The 13236-nt window shown below is 34.1% G+C and overlaps 1 protein-coding gene across 3 annotated transcripts; it reads right to left on the bottom strand.

Annotated features, from left to right (window-relative positions):
• Positions 1-1933: 1933 nt before the first annotated feature.
• On the bottom strand, positions 1934-7910 carry LOC112524161 (pentatricopeptide repeat-containing protein At1g26460, mitochondrial). Of its 3 annotated transcripts, none has more exons than XR_003070366.1 (7): positions 7229-7910; positions 5292-5520; positions 4713-5195; positions 4425-4631; positions 4175-4312; positions 3836-4074; positions 1934-2317 (listed from the first exon to the last, which is right to left on the bottom strand). XR_003070366.1 is itself a non-coding variant. In XM_025133851.1 (7 exons), exons 1-6 carry the CDS (start codon positions 7837-7839, stop codon positions 3889-3891), a joined length of 1854 nt encoding a protein of 617 aa, XP_024989619.1. In that variant the 5' UTR covers positions 7840-7910; the 3' UTR covers positions 1934-2317; positions 3841-3888. The 3 variants fall into 3 exon arrangements, 1 of the variants encoding a protein (XP_024989619.1); XR_003070367.1 differs by having other exon boundaries at positions 1934-2339; XM_025133851.1 differs by having other exon boundaries at positions 3841-4074.
• Positions 7911-13236: the final 5326 nt, after the last annotated feature.

Raw genomic sequence — 13236 nt, forward strand, 5'->3', positions numbered from 1 at the left:
ACTATCGCGATCTCAAATATTTGAATTCTTAGAAGTCGGCTCTGAAACACCATGCATACCAGTATATCGTGTATGGTCACAAAGTTATCCTTACAAACTCATGCATGGTCCTTAATATACTCAGAACTAAGATATCCCAACTCGAGAACACTAAGCCATATGAGCAAACAAGAGCTCTAGAAAGAAAAAGCTTATAGAGTGAGCTATATACTTCGATAGAATTTCTTGAAGAGGCACAAGTAGGGTAGTAGATTTAATGTAGGGACCTGTAGCTAGTGTGAATAGGAAGACTTACGAGAGTAAGCACTGAAAAGGGTCAATCCCACACAAAATAGGAGTTTGTTTGGTTTTTTATTAAGTCTTGTAGAGATAAAGTTATTTGTGTTGATTAATTTGTCTGTTTAGATTGGAAAGGTGGTGATTTACAAAAATATCATTCTAAGGAATGTGAACATGAAGGCAGAGGTAGTGTTTGCAATAGAAACTTCCTGTCGGGATACATTGCCACAACACGATTCTCTTTCTACAAAAATTCTACGAAGAAATTGAATAATCAACTAATAAGTCGAATATGCAGCTTCCCTTCCTGGACCTGATGATGCACTGGAGACTCCAATACCAGGGGCGTTTTTGCTCTCCGAGCGCTACTATTCTCTACCGAGTCTGTCTTGATCTCTAGTGATGTTTATGTGTTTATCACCAGTGATGTCGATGTCTGTCCTTGGCGGCTGTGGGTCTGTTACTATTTTTGGCTGATCACCAATTCCACGTGCACAATCGAGATCGAGAGAGTTTAAGGAGAAGATTTTGAGAGAAGATTTTAAATTTGTAGAGAAGATTTTGAGAGAGTTTAGAGGGAAGATTTTAACCTTCCTATTTACCACCAACTATGCATTGATGAATATACATAGTGTACATGCATATATACATATATATATATATACATATATATATATACATATATATATATACATATATATATATATATATATATATATATATATGCAGGGTTAGGTTCATGAGAAAACTGTAAAAAAAACTGAAAAACTGAGGAATACCCTGGTAACCGTTCATCTATACCAGTAATTGAAATTGTTTCTTGGTTTTTATGCATGTGCGCATGTTATGCAAATGCATACCAGACAAATTGCTTACATGGATATGTGCATACCGTCCAAATGAACGGTTACCAAAGTGTTCCTCAGTTTTTCATTTTCTTTTTGCAGTTTTCCCCCTATGTATATATGCATTTATGCATGTACACTATGTATATTCATCAATCCATAATGAACGGTTCAAATAAGAAGGTTCAAATCTTCTCTACAAACTTAAAATCCTCTCTAAACTCTCAAAATCTTCTCTTTGAACTCTCTCAATCTCAATCGATGTTCTCAATTCGCTGCATGTAGAATGGATGATCAGCCAAAAATAGAAACGGACCCGCATCCGCCAGGGACGGAGACATTGACATCACCAGGAACATAACTGGAGATCAAGACAGACTCGATAGAAAATAGTCCCCCGGACCCAATACAAAGTAGCCCCTCGGAGAGCAAAATGCCCCTGGTCCCAGAGTCCCCACCGAATACCGGAACGAGAAGTGTCACGAACCCTAACGAGAGCCTCGATTTTGTGGACATATAGATCCCTCACATCATCAGGTCCAGGTAGGGAAGTTGCATATACGACCTATCAGTCGATTATTCAATTTCTTCGAAGACTTTTTGTAGAAAGAAAACCAGGTCGGGCAATGCATCCAGAAAGCTCCCGGGATGGATCCAAAATCTCCCGACAGGAAGTTTCTGTTGCAAACACTACCTCTGCCTTCATGCTCACATTCCTGAGAATTATATTTTTATAAAGTTCACATTCTTGATTTCCTGGGAATAAACTCATCCCACATTCTCACTTCATACCAAACAAACAAACACTCGAGTGAAAAAGCATCTAAAATACCTTTCAAATTAGAAAGAAATTCTTGCATGCCACAAGCAACAACATCAACACTTCGTAAGTTCCTAATAATTTTTAGATCTGTATTGCCCTACCATTATTTTGCCAAATCCCATCAACCTCGCTGCGCCCCTTTATGAGCACAAAGGAATACAAGAAAAATCAAAAAACTACGATCCTCATCAGTCATTACTACCAAAGGCGCTATAAATTGAGCACAAAACCAAGTAATTGACACAGGTTTGAAGATCTCACCAGCTGGCCAACACACGAGCAGATTAGGGGAACTCCGAAAACTGCGTAAGTAGTAGTAGTTCTTGGTAAGTGCCAAAATACAAGAGATGCCAAGCCCATCAGACGATACCTGCAATGCATTGTCCACAACCCTATCACATTCAAATAATGCCTGCTACAAGATCTTGCACTTTCAACCAAACCTATGAAGAGTTGATTCCTGGTTCTCAAAATATTTACGGTTCTTAATTGAACTTATATATATACAAAGCGGGAGGTTCGAATAAGATGACTAAATATCATGAGGATGTAAGAAGAGATAGTTAAGGGAAGGCTCATAGGTGAATCATTGAAAAAATCGGTTTGAAGATGCATATGTGAACCTATATGAATAATTGGTAACGTCGGTTTACATATGCATCTTCAAATAGATTTCTTTCGAATTTTTTCAATTATTGACATATGAACCTTCCCTTAACTTTTTCACGGTATTTAGCCTTCTTATTTGAACCGGCCCTATGTATGCATTTATATATATGTGTATAATATTAAGGGTTGGGTTCCAGTGAGAAGGGAAGTTATGGTGAGAAGCTTAAGAAGAGATTTCCACCCCTTGGATCAATCCTAATTGAATGTCAACACTAATGAGGTGCACCAAGATGTACCAAATCAATTCCCTTGTAAAGCAGAATTCATGAGTGGGCATGAGATTAAAAGTGATTAAGAATTTAGATCTCTTCTTACGCTTCTCACCATAATTTCCCTACTCACACGACCCTTCGCCTACATATTAATATACATATATAGACGAAGGATCGTGTGAGAATAGGAGTTAAAGTGAGAAGAATAAGAAGGGATCCGGACCCTTGATCGCTTTTAATCTCACCCCCATCCCAAGAATTGCGTATGATACAAAAATTGATCCGGTGCATCTAACAGTGTTGATCTTCAATTAGGATTGCTTTAAGGGTGGATATCCCTTCTTACGCTTCTCACCATAACTTCCATTCTCACCGGAACCAACCCTATATAAATGTGTGTGTATATATATATGCATGTATATATGTATATGTGTTTGCATGTATGAGAGACCCAAACTCACCATCCAAGCCCCTTTTTGAAGAGTGATAATGGTTATGAAGAGAGAGAATGCAAGTACCCGCATGTTCCTTTTACACAAGGAGATGGTGGTGAGTTTGATAGTCAATTAGATGGGTGTTATGGATTTGCCAAGAAGAAAATAAAAACCACACCCCTAAAAAGGAACAAGGAAAACAAATATAGACAAATTCTTCCAGAAACTACATATGATGAGCCAGCATTACTAAGATATATTGAATTAAGCTATTAAGGGTGTGTATGGTACGCGCAATAGGAGGGGATAGACAAAAACTTTCCCTACTTTTGATGCGACATTAAACTTGGATAAGACGGGACAGTGGGGGACACAAATGCACTTCATTTACCGTCAAAATAGGTGGAACAAAAATTACGGAGAAGAGACAATATTGGTAAATTACTAGACTACCCATGTCAAATTAAAACCTTAAAACCTTCCACAATTCTTTCACCTGCCTACCTCACTCTCTCACCCGTCCAGACAGCGTACCAATCGCACTCTAAAGGTACATGTAATTAATGAGGGTACCTTACATGTAAGAGCTTTGATGCAACGAGAGCTCTCTTGTGCCCAACTACCTCTTACGCGTACTCAGTGCTGAATTCAAGGTTGAATAGCAAGTCTCGGCGATTCTCTGTACCCAACCGGATTTTAAAATCTTTTGCGAAGGAATCCACTTTGTCATTACTTTCATCGTCCATCTCTCGGACACAACGTCTGCGAACCTTTTTCAGAATCTCCTTTGTTGGTTCAAACCCTGCGACCACCTGCTTGCAGTGGATGATAACATATTCTCATTATTTGATTGCATAAATCCTCAATCTACCCTTTAATAGAAATCGATAAGAAATATGGACACATCATTACCATGTCATTAACTGTGGAGAGTGCAGATTTTGGATCCCGCTTGATGAGATGAGCATCGATTAAAAGAGCATACGACTTTGCATTAGGCTTCACACCCAAACTTACCAAGTGTTCAAACACTTTAACTGCTTCATCTCTCTGCAAAAATAAAACATCATTTACAACCATAATAACCCATGAGATTTTTTTATAACTTCAATAGATCACGGGGTAAAGAATGGGCGTCGCATGGACATGCGCCATTATTAACCTTATGGAGCTTCCCAAATGCGCACAGGAGAGCATTATATGAATGGATGTCAGGAGTCAATCCGAAACTTGTCTCCATGGCGCTGAAAGTTTGATAGGCTCGATCAACATCCCATATATTCGCACACCCTAAAATAACACAGTTTAGTGCAGCAACAGACTTGTATGGAGGATCTGCCTTGCTCAAATTCTCTAGTTGATAATAAACCTAGGTAAAATAAGAACATCAAGTTAGCACAGATGTCATGAAAACCAAGTAAAACACCACAAAAATGAATGCAACACATACCGCATCTAAAGCTGCAAATCCGTTCTTCGAGCATGCCACAACCAATGGATATAAGGTGGTAAACGGAGAGAACATGTCTTCTTCAGCTTCTTTAGTAGAATCTTTATAAGATATCTCAAATTCATGCAAAGTACTGAAAGCCTTCTGCAAATTCCCCAATGAAGAATGGGCAAAGATCTTAGCAAGATAAGATTCTGGGCTGGGCACTTTCTTTTGGCGTAAAGAGCGTTTGAGGATTGCCCATGTGCCATCTAAGAGTTTAGAGTTATAATTTCTAGCAGCAGTTGTAAGTGCATTTACTACTAATCCTTCATCTACAGAAAGCAACACAGGTGGTCTTGCAATTTCTCCACGAGCAATCCATCTCGCCATGAACTCAAGACCATAATATGCTAACTCGCTATTATCCGCTTGCATTGCAACATCAATGATATAATTGCACAAATTCCAAGGTGGACACAAGGCTTTGTTTTGATCCATTTTCTGACAACAAAAGAAAATGCTACATCAGTTAAGAAAAAAACAATCGTAAGTCTACGACATTGGATATATTAACAAAGCTTGAAAGAAGAAACATACCTTACATCTCTCTATTATTGATACTAATGTATCCAGCTTTCCTGTTTTCACACAGCTGCTGACAAACTCTGTGAATACTTCAACTGACAGCATATACCCTGATTTTAAGGTTAAGTCAATGTACTTCAATGCAGCATCAATGTGATTTTGATTTAGCAGCAACAGAACAACCAGGTGATAGGACTCCTCATCAGGCGCACCTTTTGATTCTTTTCCAGATTGGATCATCCTGATACATGGAATTCAGATCCATTATAAACAGTTGATGGCTTGTGGGAACATAGACAAGTCTCTCAATCAAAAAGGCAAGAACTTGATAACTCAAATGTATCACTCAGTCACCCAAGATTCTAGATGGTGTAGGGCGAGCATGCCGGTGAGGTCAAAATCTCAAGGCTTAAGAGCCAAGGCATGGCTTAAATGCGCAAGGCTACATATCATATATATATATATATATATATATATATATATACACCAGCTAGAGGGTATTTTTTTGGTTTCAGAAGTATGTGGCTTCTTTATAAATGAGGTTTCAAGTACAAATTTCAAAAAATAAACCAATCATAATGGGAAAACTCCATGTTTACCACAAGAAATAAGGTTTCCTAGATGGTACTCCATTCTCTACTAGTTCTCCTACTTTTAGATTTTAGTGTCAAACCGTCTTTAACCATATCTGTAATTCCATTTGTATCTATAACACTTATTGTAGATTTTAATGTAGTTATCTATTTCTTTCTCAAAACTTAAATATGTTCATTTGTCAATTATACAAATATACAATTGATGCAGGTTTTTTATATACAAAGTCAAAGTAGGACTACTATAGAGCACAGAAGAGTAATACATGTCATAAATATTGTACTATATAACAGTTGATATCAGTATTATGCTTGAAAAGCCACTCAACATAACATCTACTCCAGTCAATTCCATGCAACAATTTCAGACCAAATACAATGTCTGTTCGCATTTGGCATTCGCCTACTAAGCTCGTATACTTGAATACACCTCAAAACCAAAAAATTCGGCATTTTGTAAAACATAATATTCTATGATATTGCTTTCTAACCACCATACCAAAGTTAAAAGACTAAAGTAGTAGTATTCAAACACACAATCCCACCATAGACGGCTAGAAATCTAACCTGAATTCCTTCCTTCTTTACATCCTTCAGTATCACAAACTCGAACTGCTAAGGGATCAATTGCACAAGTTCACAAACATTCAAATTTCAATGTGAACTATACTAATTTATTGTATGATTCTTTTCACAAGTACCATGTGAGGACAGTTTTTATACTTACAACTAAAGAAAGAGGGTACTTTACCCATTTTTGAAGTCAATTCATAGGCATAGCTAATAGGGCACTTAGGGGCTGTTTGGTTGGTTTTCCATTAAGTCTTGTATGGATAAAGTTGTCTTTGTGGATTGATTGTCTGTCTAGAACTCTAGATTAGGAAAGTTTTTGTTTGGAAGGGTTTTCTCAAAGATGGATGGAGCTCGTTTTTTAATTAGGAGGGACAGATTTTGAGAAAAACTTGGCTTTCTGCATAAAGCTCCCCCTAGAATCTTACAGAATAAGCCACTTTCTATATCATTAAGCCACTGCCAAACAGTCACAGTCATGTATACAGTCATGTATAGCTGACCGAATAAGCTGCGAGTCCCATTAAGCTACTAACAGATATGCCCTAATAAGATTTTGTTGCAGCTTTGTGTTTTATATTTGTTCCCACTTCCTACTGTAAGTAGGTCAGCAATGTCCCTCCTTTGAAATTCAAATTGTAGTTTTTATTTGGGGCTAATGGATTATGATTTTCACACGAATTGTTAAATGTACTGGCTACATGTTCAAACTTGCACAAACACAAAGACTTACAACATCAATAAACGAATCTAAATAAATTTGAAACAAGATCATCCATAGCTTACTGATCGATCAATTTCTCAGCAGCTTCAGATTCTTTAGCCTGATACATTGCCTTGAGCACCAAATTAAACGAAGCGGTGTTCGGTGCAATCGCGTAATCTTCCATTTGTGCAACAAGATCCAGCAACTCACCGGCAGAAGCTCCCATCATAAGGTTAGCCCTCAAGTAATGATTATACATGTTTGCATCAGGTTTGTTAGGCTTCCCGCTGTTATCCAACGACCTAATCCAAAACTCAAACAACTGCTTTATATCTGACCACTTTTGTGACGTCATCCAATCTGCAAACAAGTTCACGATCCCGTCACCATCTAGGGTTTGTGAAAGAGCCTCAATGCGAGAGGACGGATGTTGTTGCGAAAACCCTAGGGGGATAAGAGAAGAGGAGGATTGAGAGGACAGGTTCGGAATAGGGCTTCGCCAGTTCTCATTGTAGAGTGGGCTTCCGGTAGCGGGGTTCGGTGGTAGTGGAGTGGTAGAAGCCGGCCGCGATGGTGGTTCCTCGGCTAATTGAGCTTCTTGCGAGAGAAAGGCGTAGGTTGTGATGAATTTGGGGTTTAGGGTTTTGGAAAGAGGTCTCCATTTACGAGTTAAGATCGACATTGACGCCATTTTTTGAAGGTTTTTGCTGATCAGAGTGCAGTCATGTAGCTAATAAACAGTGATTGGTGTTGCTAGGGTTCTCGTTTTAATTTGTCGAGTGCGAAGGTGGTTTAGTTAGATTGCCATAATAACAAGGACCTTATTAATATTCTTTCAGAGTTGGATGGTCTTATGAAATATCATGGATTTAAGGTGCGGTTGGTACATCGGACAGAACAGGACAGGAATTTTTGTCTTTTTTGACATTATTTTGATATGGAATAGAGTGGAATAAAGTGAAACAGGTCTGTTCCACCTCTACCCCATGAAATATGGTAAAACAAAGTGTAACAGACTTATATTTTATCAATATAACCTCAAAATAAAATTTAATTTTCTTCTAAAACATCAAATACGTTTTTTTTACATTTTATTCATTCTTTAAATTTTATTTATTGTATTTTATGTTTCTTAAACTTTCGTTTTACTTTCCTCAAAATATTATTTTTATACGTTTTCTTTATTTTTATTAATTTATGTAATTTATTATATATTAATAATAAAAAAACAATGTAGAAAATAGATAAAAATAAAAATTGAAAACTAAATAAACTTTTTATTTTGTGTCATTTTAATTGTTTTGACGAAAACTTTCAAATAATATATTTTATTATAAAAAATAATTATTATTTTATCATAATTTAATAAATTACCTACATTGATTACAATAAACAACTCATTAAGGGTAAATTGGTCATTTTACTTGCTCTACTATGTCCAATTTTATCTTACCAAACGTTAAATAATTGTTCTATCCTATCATGTCCTGTTTTGTTCTGTCATGTCCCTGTCTGGACACCAGACACACCATAAATGATTGTTTTTGATATCATAAAAATTGAATTTTCCAAGGATAGTTTTCTTTATGCTACTAAAGTGAATATATAAAAATTGGTCTTTTTGCAATGCTTTTGTACATAAGGGTTATTAAGCCTTTTTTGGGTTTTATATCAGGCTCGACTGCAACTAAAATTTGAGTTTTATCGGGTATGGTCCAATGTCAGACTCGAGGTTATTAGATCGGGATTGGCCAAGATTAATTCTCACATTTTCTTGTGATAGCATATATAACCACAAGATGAGCCCACAAATCTTGATTTACGGGATTCCCTATGAATCTTTTCAAACAATTATATGCACCAACCATTAAATTAGGAACACAAACAACAAATTTAAGTTTTTGAACTAATTTTTTAAATGAAAAAACCATCAAACTTTATCATTTTGAATGATTAAGGTGTCGTTTACCAAACGCTAGCGCTTACCAAGTCACTTTACTTTACCATATGAATATGGCAAGGACTAAAAATCTTACCCAGTAAGAGCGAATGCAAGAATCGAGAGTCTTACACGGTAAATGAAGACGAAGGCTCTAGCGCTTACCAGGATAAATCGTTGCATACAATGTATTTTAGTAAATAAAATCTTGTCCGGTAAGTAAGCGATAGTGTTGAATTTTACTTGTAAGTGCTTACCGGATAACTGTTTAAGGTAAACGGCCCCTAAGTCTTTGAACTAATTTTTTAATGAAAAAGACCATTAGACTTTTCCCACTTTCAATGATCAAGTCTCTGGATATTTTTTTTTGTAAAAAATAGACCATCGAACTTTTAAAAATTGGTTACCCATATTTTCTTAACAAAAAAACATATGTGTAACCGACTAAGAAAGTTCAAAGTAAAAAAACCAAATCAGTTTTACCGTTTCTAAATTCTACACTCTTTAAACCCATACAAAAAATGGTATCACTCCCCTCTTCACTCATTGTCATCTCATCGTTGTTTGTTCTCCATATTAACTATCACACTTTTGGCCCCTCTCATTAATCTCCCTCTTTTTGATATACTTTTATAGGGTTACAAGTACTTTTACTTTAAGATTTTTTTAGCCGAATATAAGTAGTTTTTTTGGTTAAAAATATGACAATCTCTAATTTTTAAAAATTCGATGGTTTATTTTATTTTATATATATATAAATTTAATGATTTTTTATTTAAAAAAATAGTTTGAATTTTTAATCATTGATAATGAAAATTTTTAATAATTTTTTTATTCAAAAAATGATGTGAAAGGAGAAATAAAAGATAGTTGCCAAACGCCAAGTACCGGTCAGCACTCAGCAGTAGCAGTACCTTGATATGGGTCTAAAATGGATTAAATGATTGTTGTCAGACAATAGCAAAGCCCAGGCGCTCAAATGGGCTTTTTCAAGAAAAGGGAATTTTCATCGTTTAATAAAAATTCTTAAAAATTATTTTATATATAAAATATTGATTATTAATATATATTATTTAAAATTAAATATTATACATAAATTATGTATAAATATAATTTATTAAAACTTCATATTTGAATTCATATAATTAACTATAGATAAATATAATTAAGTAGAAGATAAACATTACATTTTAAATATAAAAAATCTAAAATATAATTATGATAGTCACTGACTTCTAACAAAATACTTAATTATTATCTTTATAAAAAAATTATATTACTAAACCAAAAAAATAGAAATAAAGAAATACACAAAAAATGAATAAATTTTAAATAGTTAGTTTGGTACTAATATCAATATTTTCTTTTTCAATTCTTTATGATATCTCCATATTTATATTTCATTAAAAAAACAGTATCGCTTTCTCAAAACCACATAAAACTGTATTATAACATCGACTGAGACAAAAAAAAAACACAAAACATTAAAATTCAAATGTATCTCGTTGTATTGTGCAAGTACCCTTCTAATTTCAATAATTAATTCATCATATTCTATCTGTACAGATGCTTAAATTTTCATGAATCAAACAAATCTCACTTGTTGGTTTCATTCATATCTGGAAAACCCCATAAATGTAACCCTTAATTTTGGAGAATTGTGATTTTGTACTTTAAATAAAACCAACTTTTCTTTTCTTTTATTTATATAAACCACACATTCGTTCTACTCTCTTTGATTAAGGTTACATATGCTTAGATCTTTTAATGAAATAACTGATGGTCCGTTTGGTTTCAGCACCTCTTAAATGATAAGTCATGAACCATCACTCCTCAATGTACGGTTTACTTTTACAAGTCCCGTAACAAAAATGAAACAGAACTAAGTTTCATTTTCACATATATTTATCTGATAAAAACTTATTTGATAAAAACTGATGTAAAATTACATTTTAACCCTTTTTTAGGAAGGGGTGTATCTATTACACCCATTCATCCATTTTCCCTTTGTGGTAGTGTTGGCTTCGTAAGATTCCCTAGTTAAAAAAAGAGCACTAAATCTAAATTTTCAAGAAGCTAATCAATCATTCACAAGTGAATTAATGTAAAAGCCACCTCCCAAATTTTGGCATATTTTCTAGAATACTTCCAAGGTGTATTATTTCACTTTTTGTCCCCCTTTTTAAATGTATCATATTCCCCTTTTTGCTATTTTAATTTATCCCTTATTTTATGTATTTCCCACCATTAAAAAAATAATCCATTTAATTAAAAATAAAAAGAGCTCATCTCAATGGCATGATTCTTGCATAAATTATATATTTTATATAAAAAAAACTATGTCTTGTAGCTTAATTGGGACATTTTATATTAATTATGTAGTATGTAGTAAATCAGCATAGATTATTTCAAAAAATATATATTTTTACAGACTGTACGAGAAATATAGGAAAAAATGTATACTTTATGTTAATATTTTCATCTTGTTGTGGAATTATGATCTCCCATATCAATATGTTTCAATGTATTCTAAGCTGGTATATATAGGGAAGAGTTTAAACGAGCATGGGCGGACCTGGTTAGGTGCCATGAGTGGCACGTGTCACCGTATCATTTCTCCGCCGAAGAGTAAAAAATTTAGGTTTCGTGAACGGTGCAACCATATTAATTTGTTGTGTGTCACCGTATGTATTTTGAAACTACAATGAGAACAAGTTTTATTTGGTAAAGTTGGTTTGCAAAGCTTTTATTCCACCCCACACCCAAGTTCGAATCATGTTAGTGTCATTTTCTTAATCAAACGGTGCCACCGTTTGAAAAAAATTTTGTATATTTGTTTCTTATAGTCAAACGGTGCCACCGTATGAAAAAAATATGTATATTTGTTTCTTATAGTCAAACGGTGTCACCATTTGAAAAAAAAAATTCTATATTTTTTTCTTATGGTCAAATGGTGCCACAGTTTAAAAAAAAATCTGGGTCCGTCCCTGTAAACGAGATCGAACATCAATGTTTTACGAAAAATGCGAAAACACTTTGGGCCTCCAAATTAATTAACAAATAATAAAAAATAGAATAAATGAAAATAAATTAATATTTATTACTAATTTTTTTTCCTGTATTTATCTTTATCCCTTGAATTTTGTTATTATAATCGGAAATTTTTTATGTCGATACGTTCATTATTTATAATGATGTGATAATGATCTGATTTTGTGGTGATAATAATGTGATAATGATTAGATAAATCGAAGATTGTTTATGCTGTGATTTTGATATAATAATTATCTAATTATTATTGTTGTGATGGTGATATGATAATGTTGTAATAATAAAAAACCAACGATGATATCATGTCTATATTAGTCGACATATCTATTCATTGTGTGATTTTGCTGTGAAAATTATTTGATACCGGTTATCGTATTATTTGTATGTGATTTTAGAGATAAGATGCCACAGAAATTACAGATAAATACGAAATCAGTCACATGATCGTTCTTAATTAATTACTTTATTTTCTTTTAATTTTAATTGTGGGTTAAATATTTGAAAACCTATAAATGTTCTCGTATTCTCGTAAAACATAATTGTTCTCGTTTGAACCTCTATCTATATATGTATACACACACATATATCAACAATCAAAATAAAACCACCAAATGTTACAAACTCATGAAAATCAATCTAAATCATTCAATAGTTGGATATTAAATTATGTTTGATATTGTGTCATGTTTTTTTTTCTCGTGTGTATGTGTCATATATAAACGTATTTTCGTGTGTTTTTCACATGCAAAACAATTATGAATGTTCTATATATGAAACAAAACCGTAGATTTATATGTATGTGTGTGTGTGTGCGTGCGCGTGCGCACACGTGCACACACGTGCACTTGTCTTTGAATGTGTGTCTATATACACACAATCATATTTAAACAGCCAAAGACGTGACAGAATTAGAGTCAATGAACATGCATCAAACGCTACACGTTTGTTTTTTATACTTTATACTTAAATTTATTGGCAAAAATCTTTTGTTTTTTCTTAACCCAACTATTTTGCCTCATAATTAAAATCTATGTTAAAAACTAAAAGAACTTTGTTGGGTCACCTATTGATTTGGTGATGACCCACTGATCTGTTCCT

Source organism: Cynara cardunculus, assembly GCF_001531365.2.
Source record: "Cynara cardunculus var. scolymus isolate 2C chromosome LG 13, CcrdV1, whole genome shotgun sequence".
Taxonomy (NCBI): Eukaryota; Viridiplantae; Streptophyta; class Magnoliopsida; order Asterales; family Asteraceae; genus Cynara; species Cynara cardunculus.

Coding starts and splice junctions, on each gene's coding strand:
- LOC112524161 (XM_025133851.1), bottom strand. CDS start 7,839: ATGGCGTCAATGTCGATCTTAACTCGTAAATGGAGACCTCTTTCCAAA. Junction 5,521..7,228: donor GCTGAGAAATTGATCGATCA/GTAAGCTATGGA, acceptor TCCATGTATCAG/GATGATCCAATCTGGAAAAG. Junction 4,313..4,424: donor CATTTGGGAAGCTCCATAAG/GTTAATAATGGC, acceptor TTATTTTTGCAG/AGAGATGAAGCAGTTAAAGT.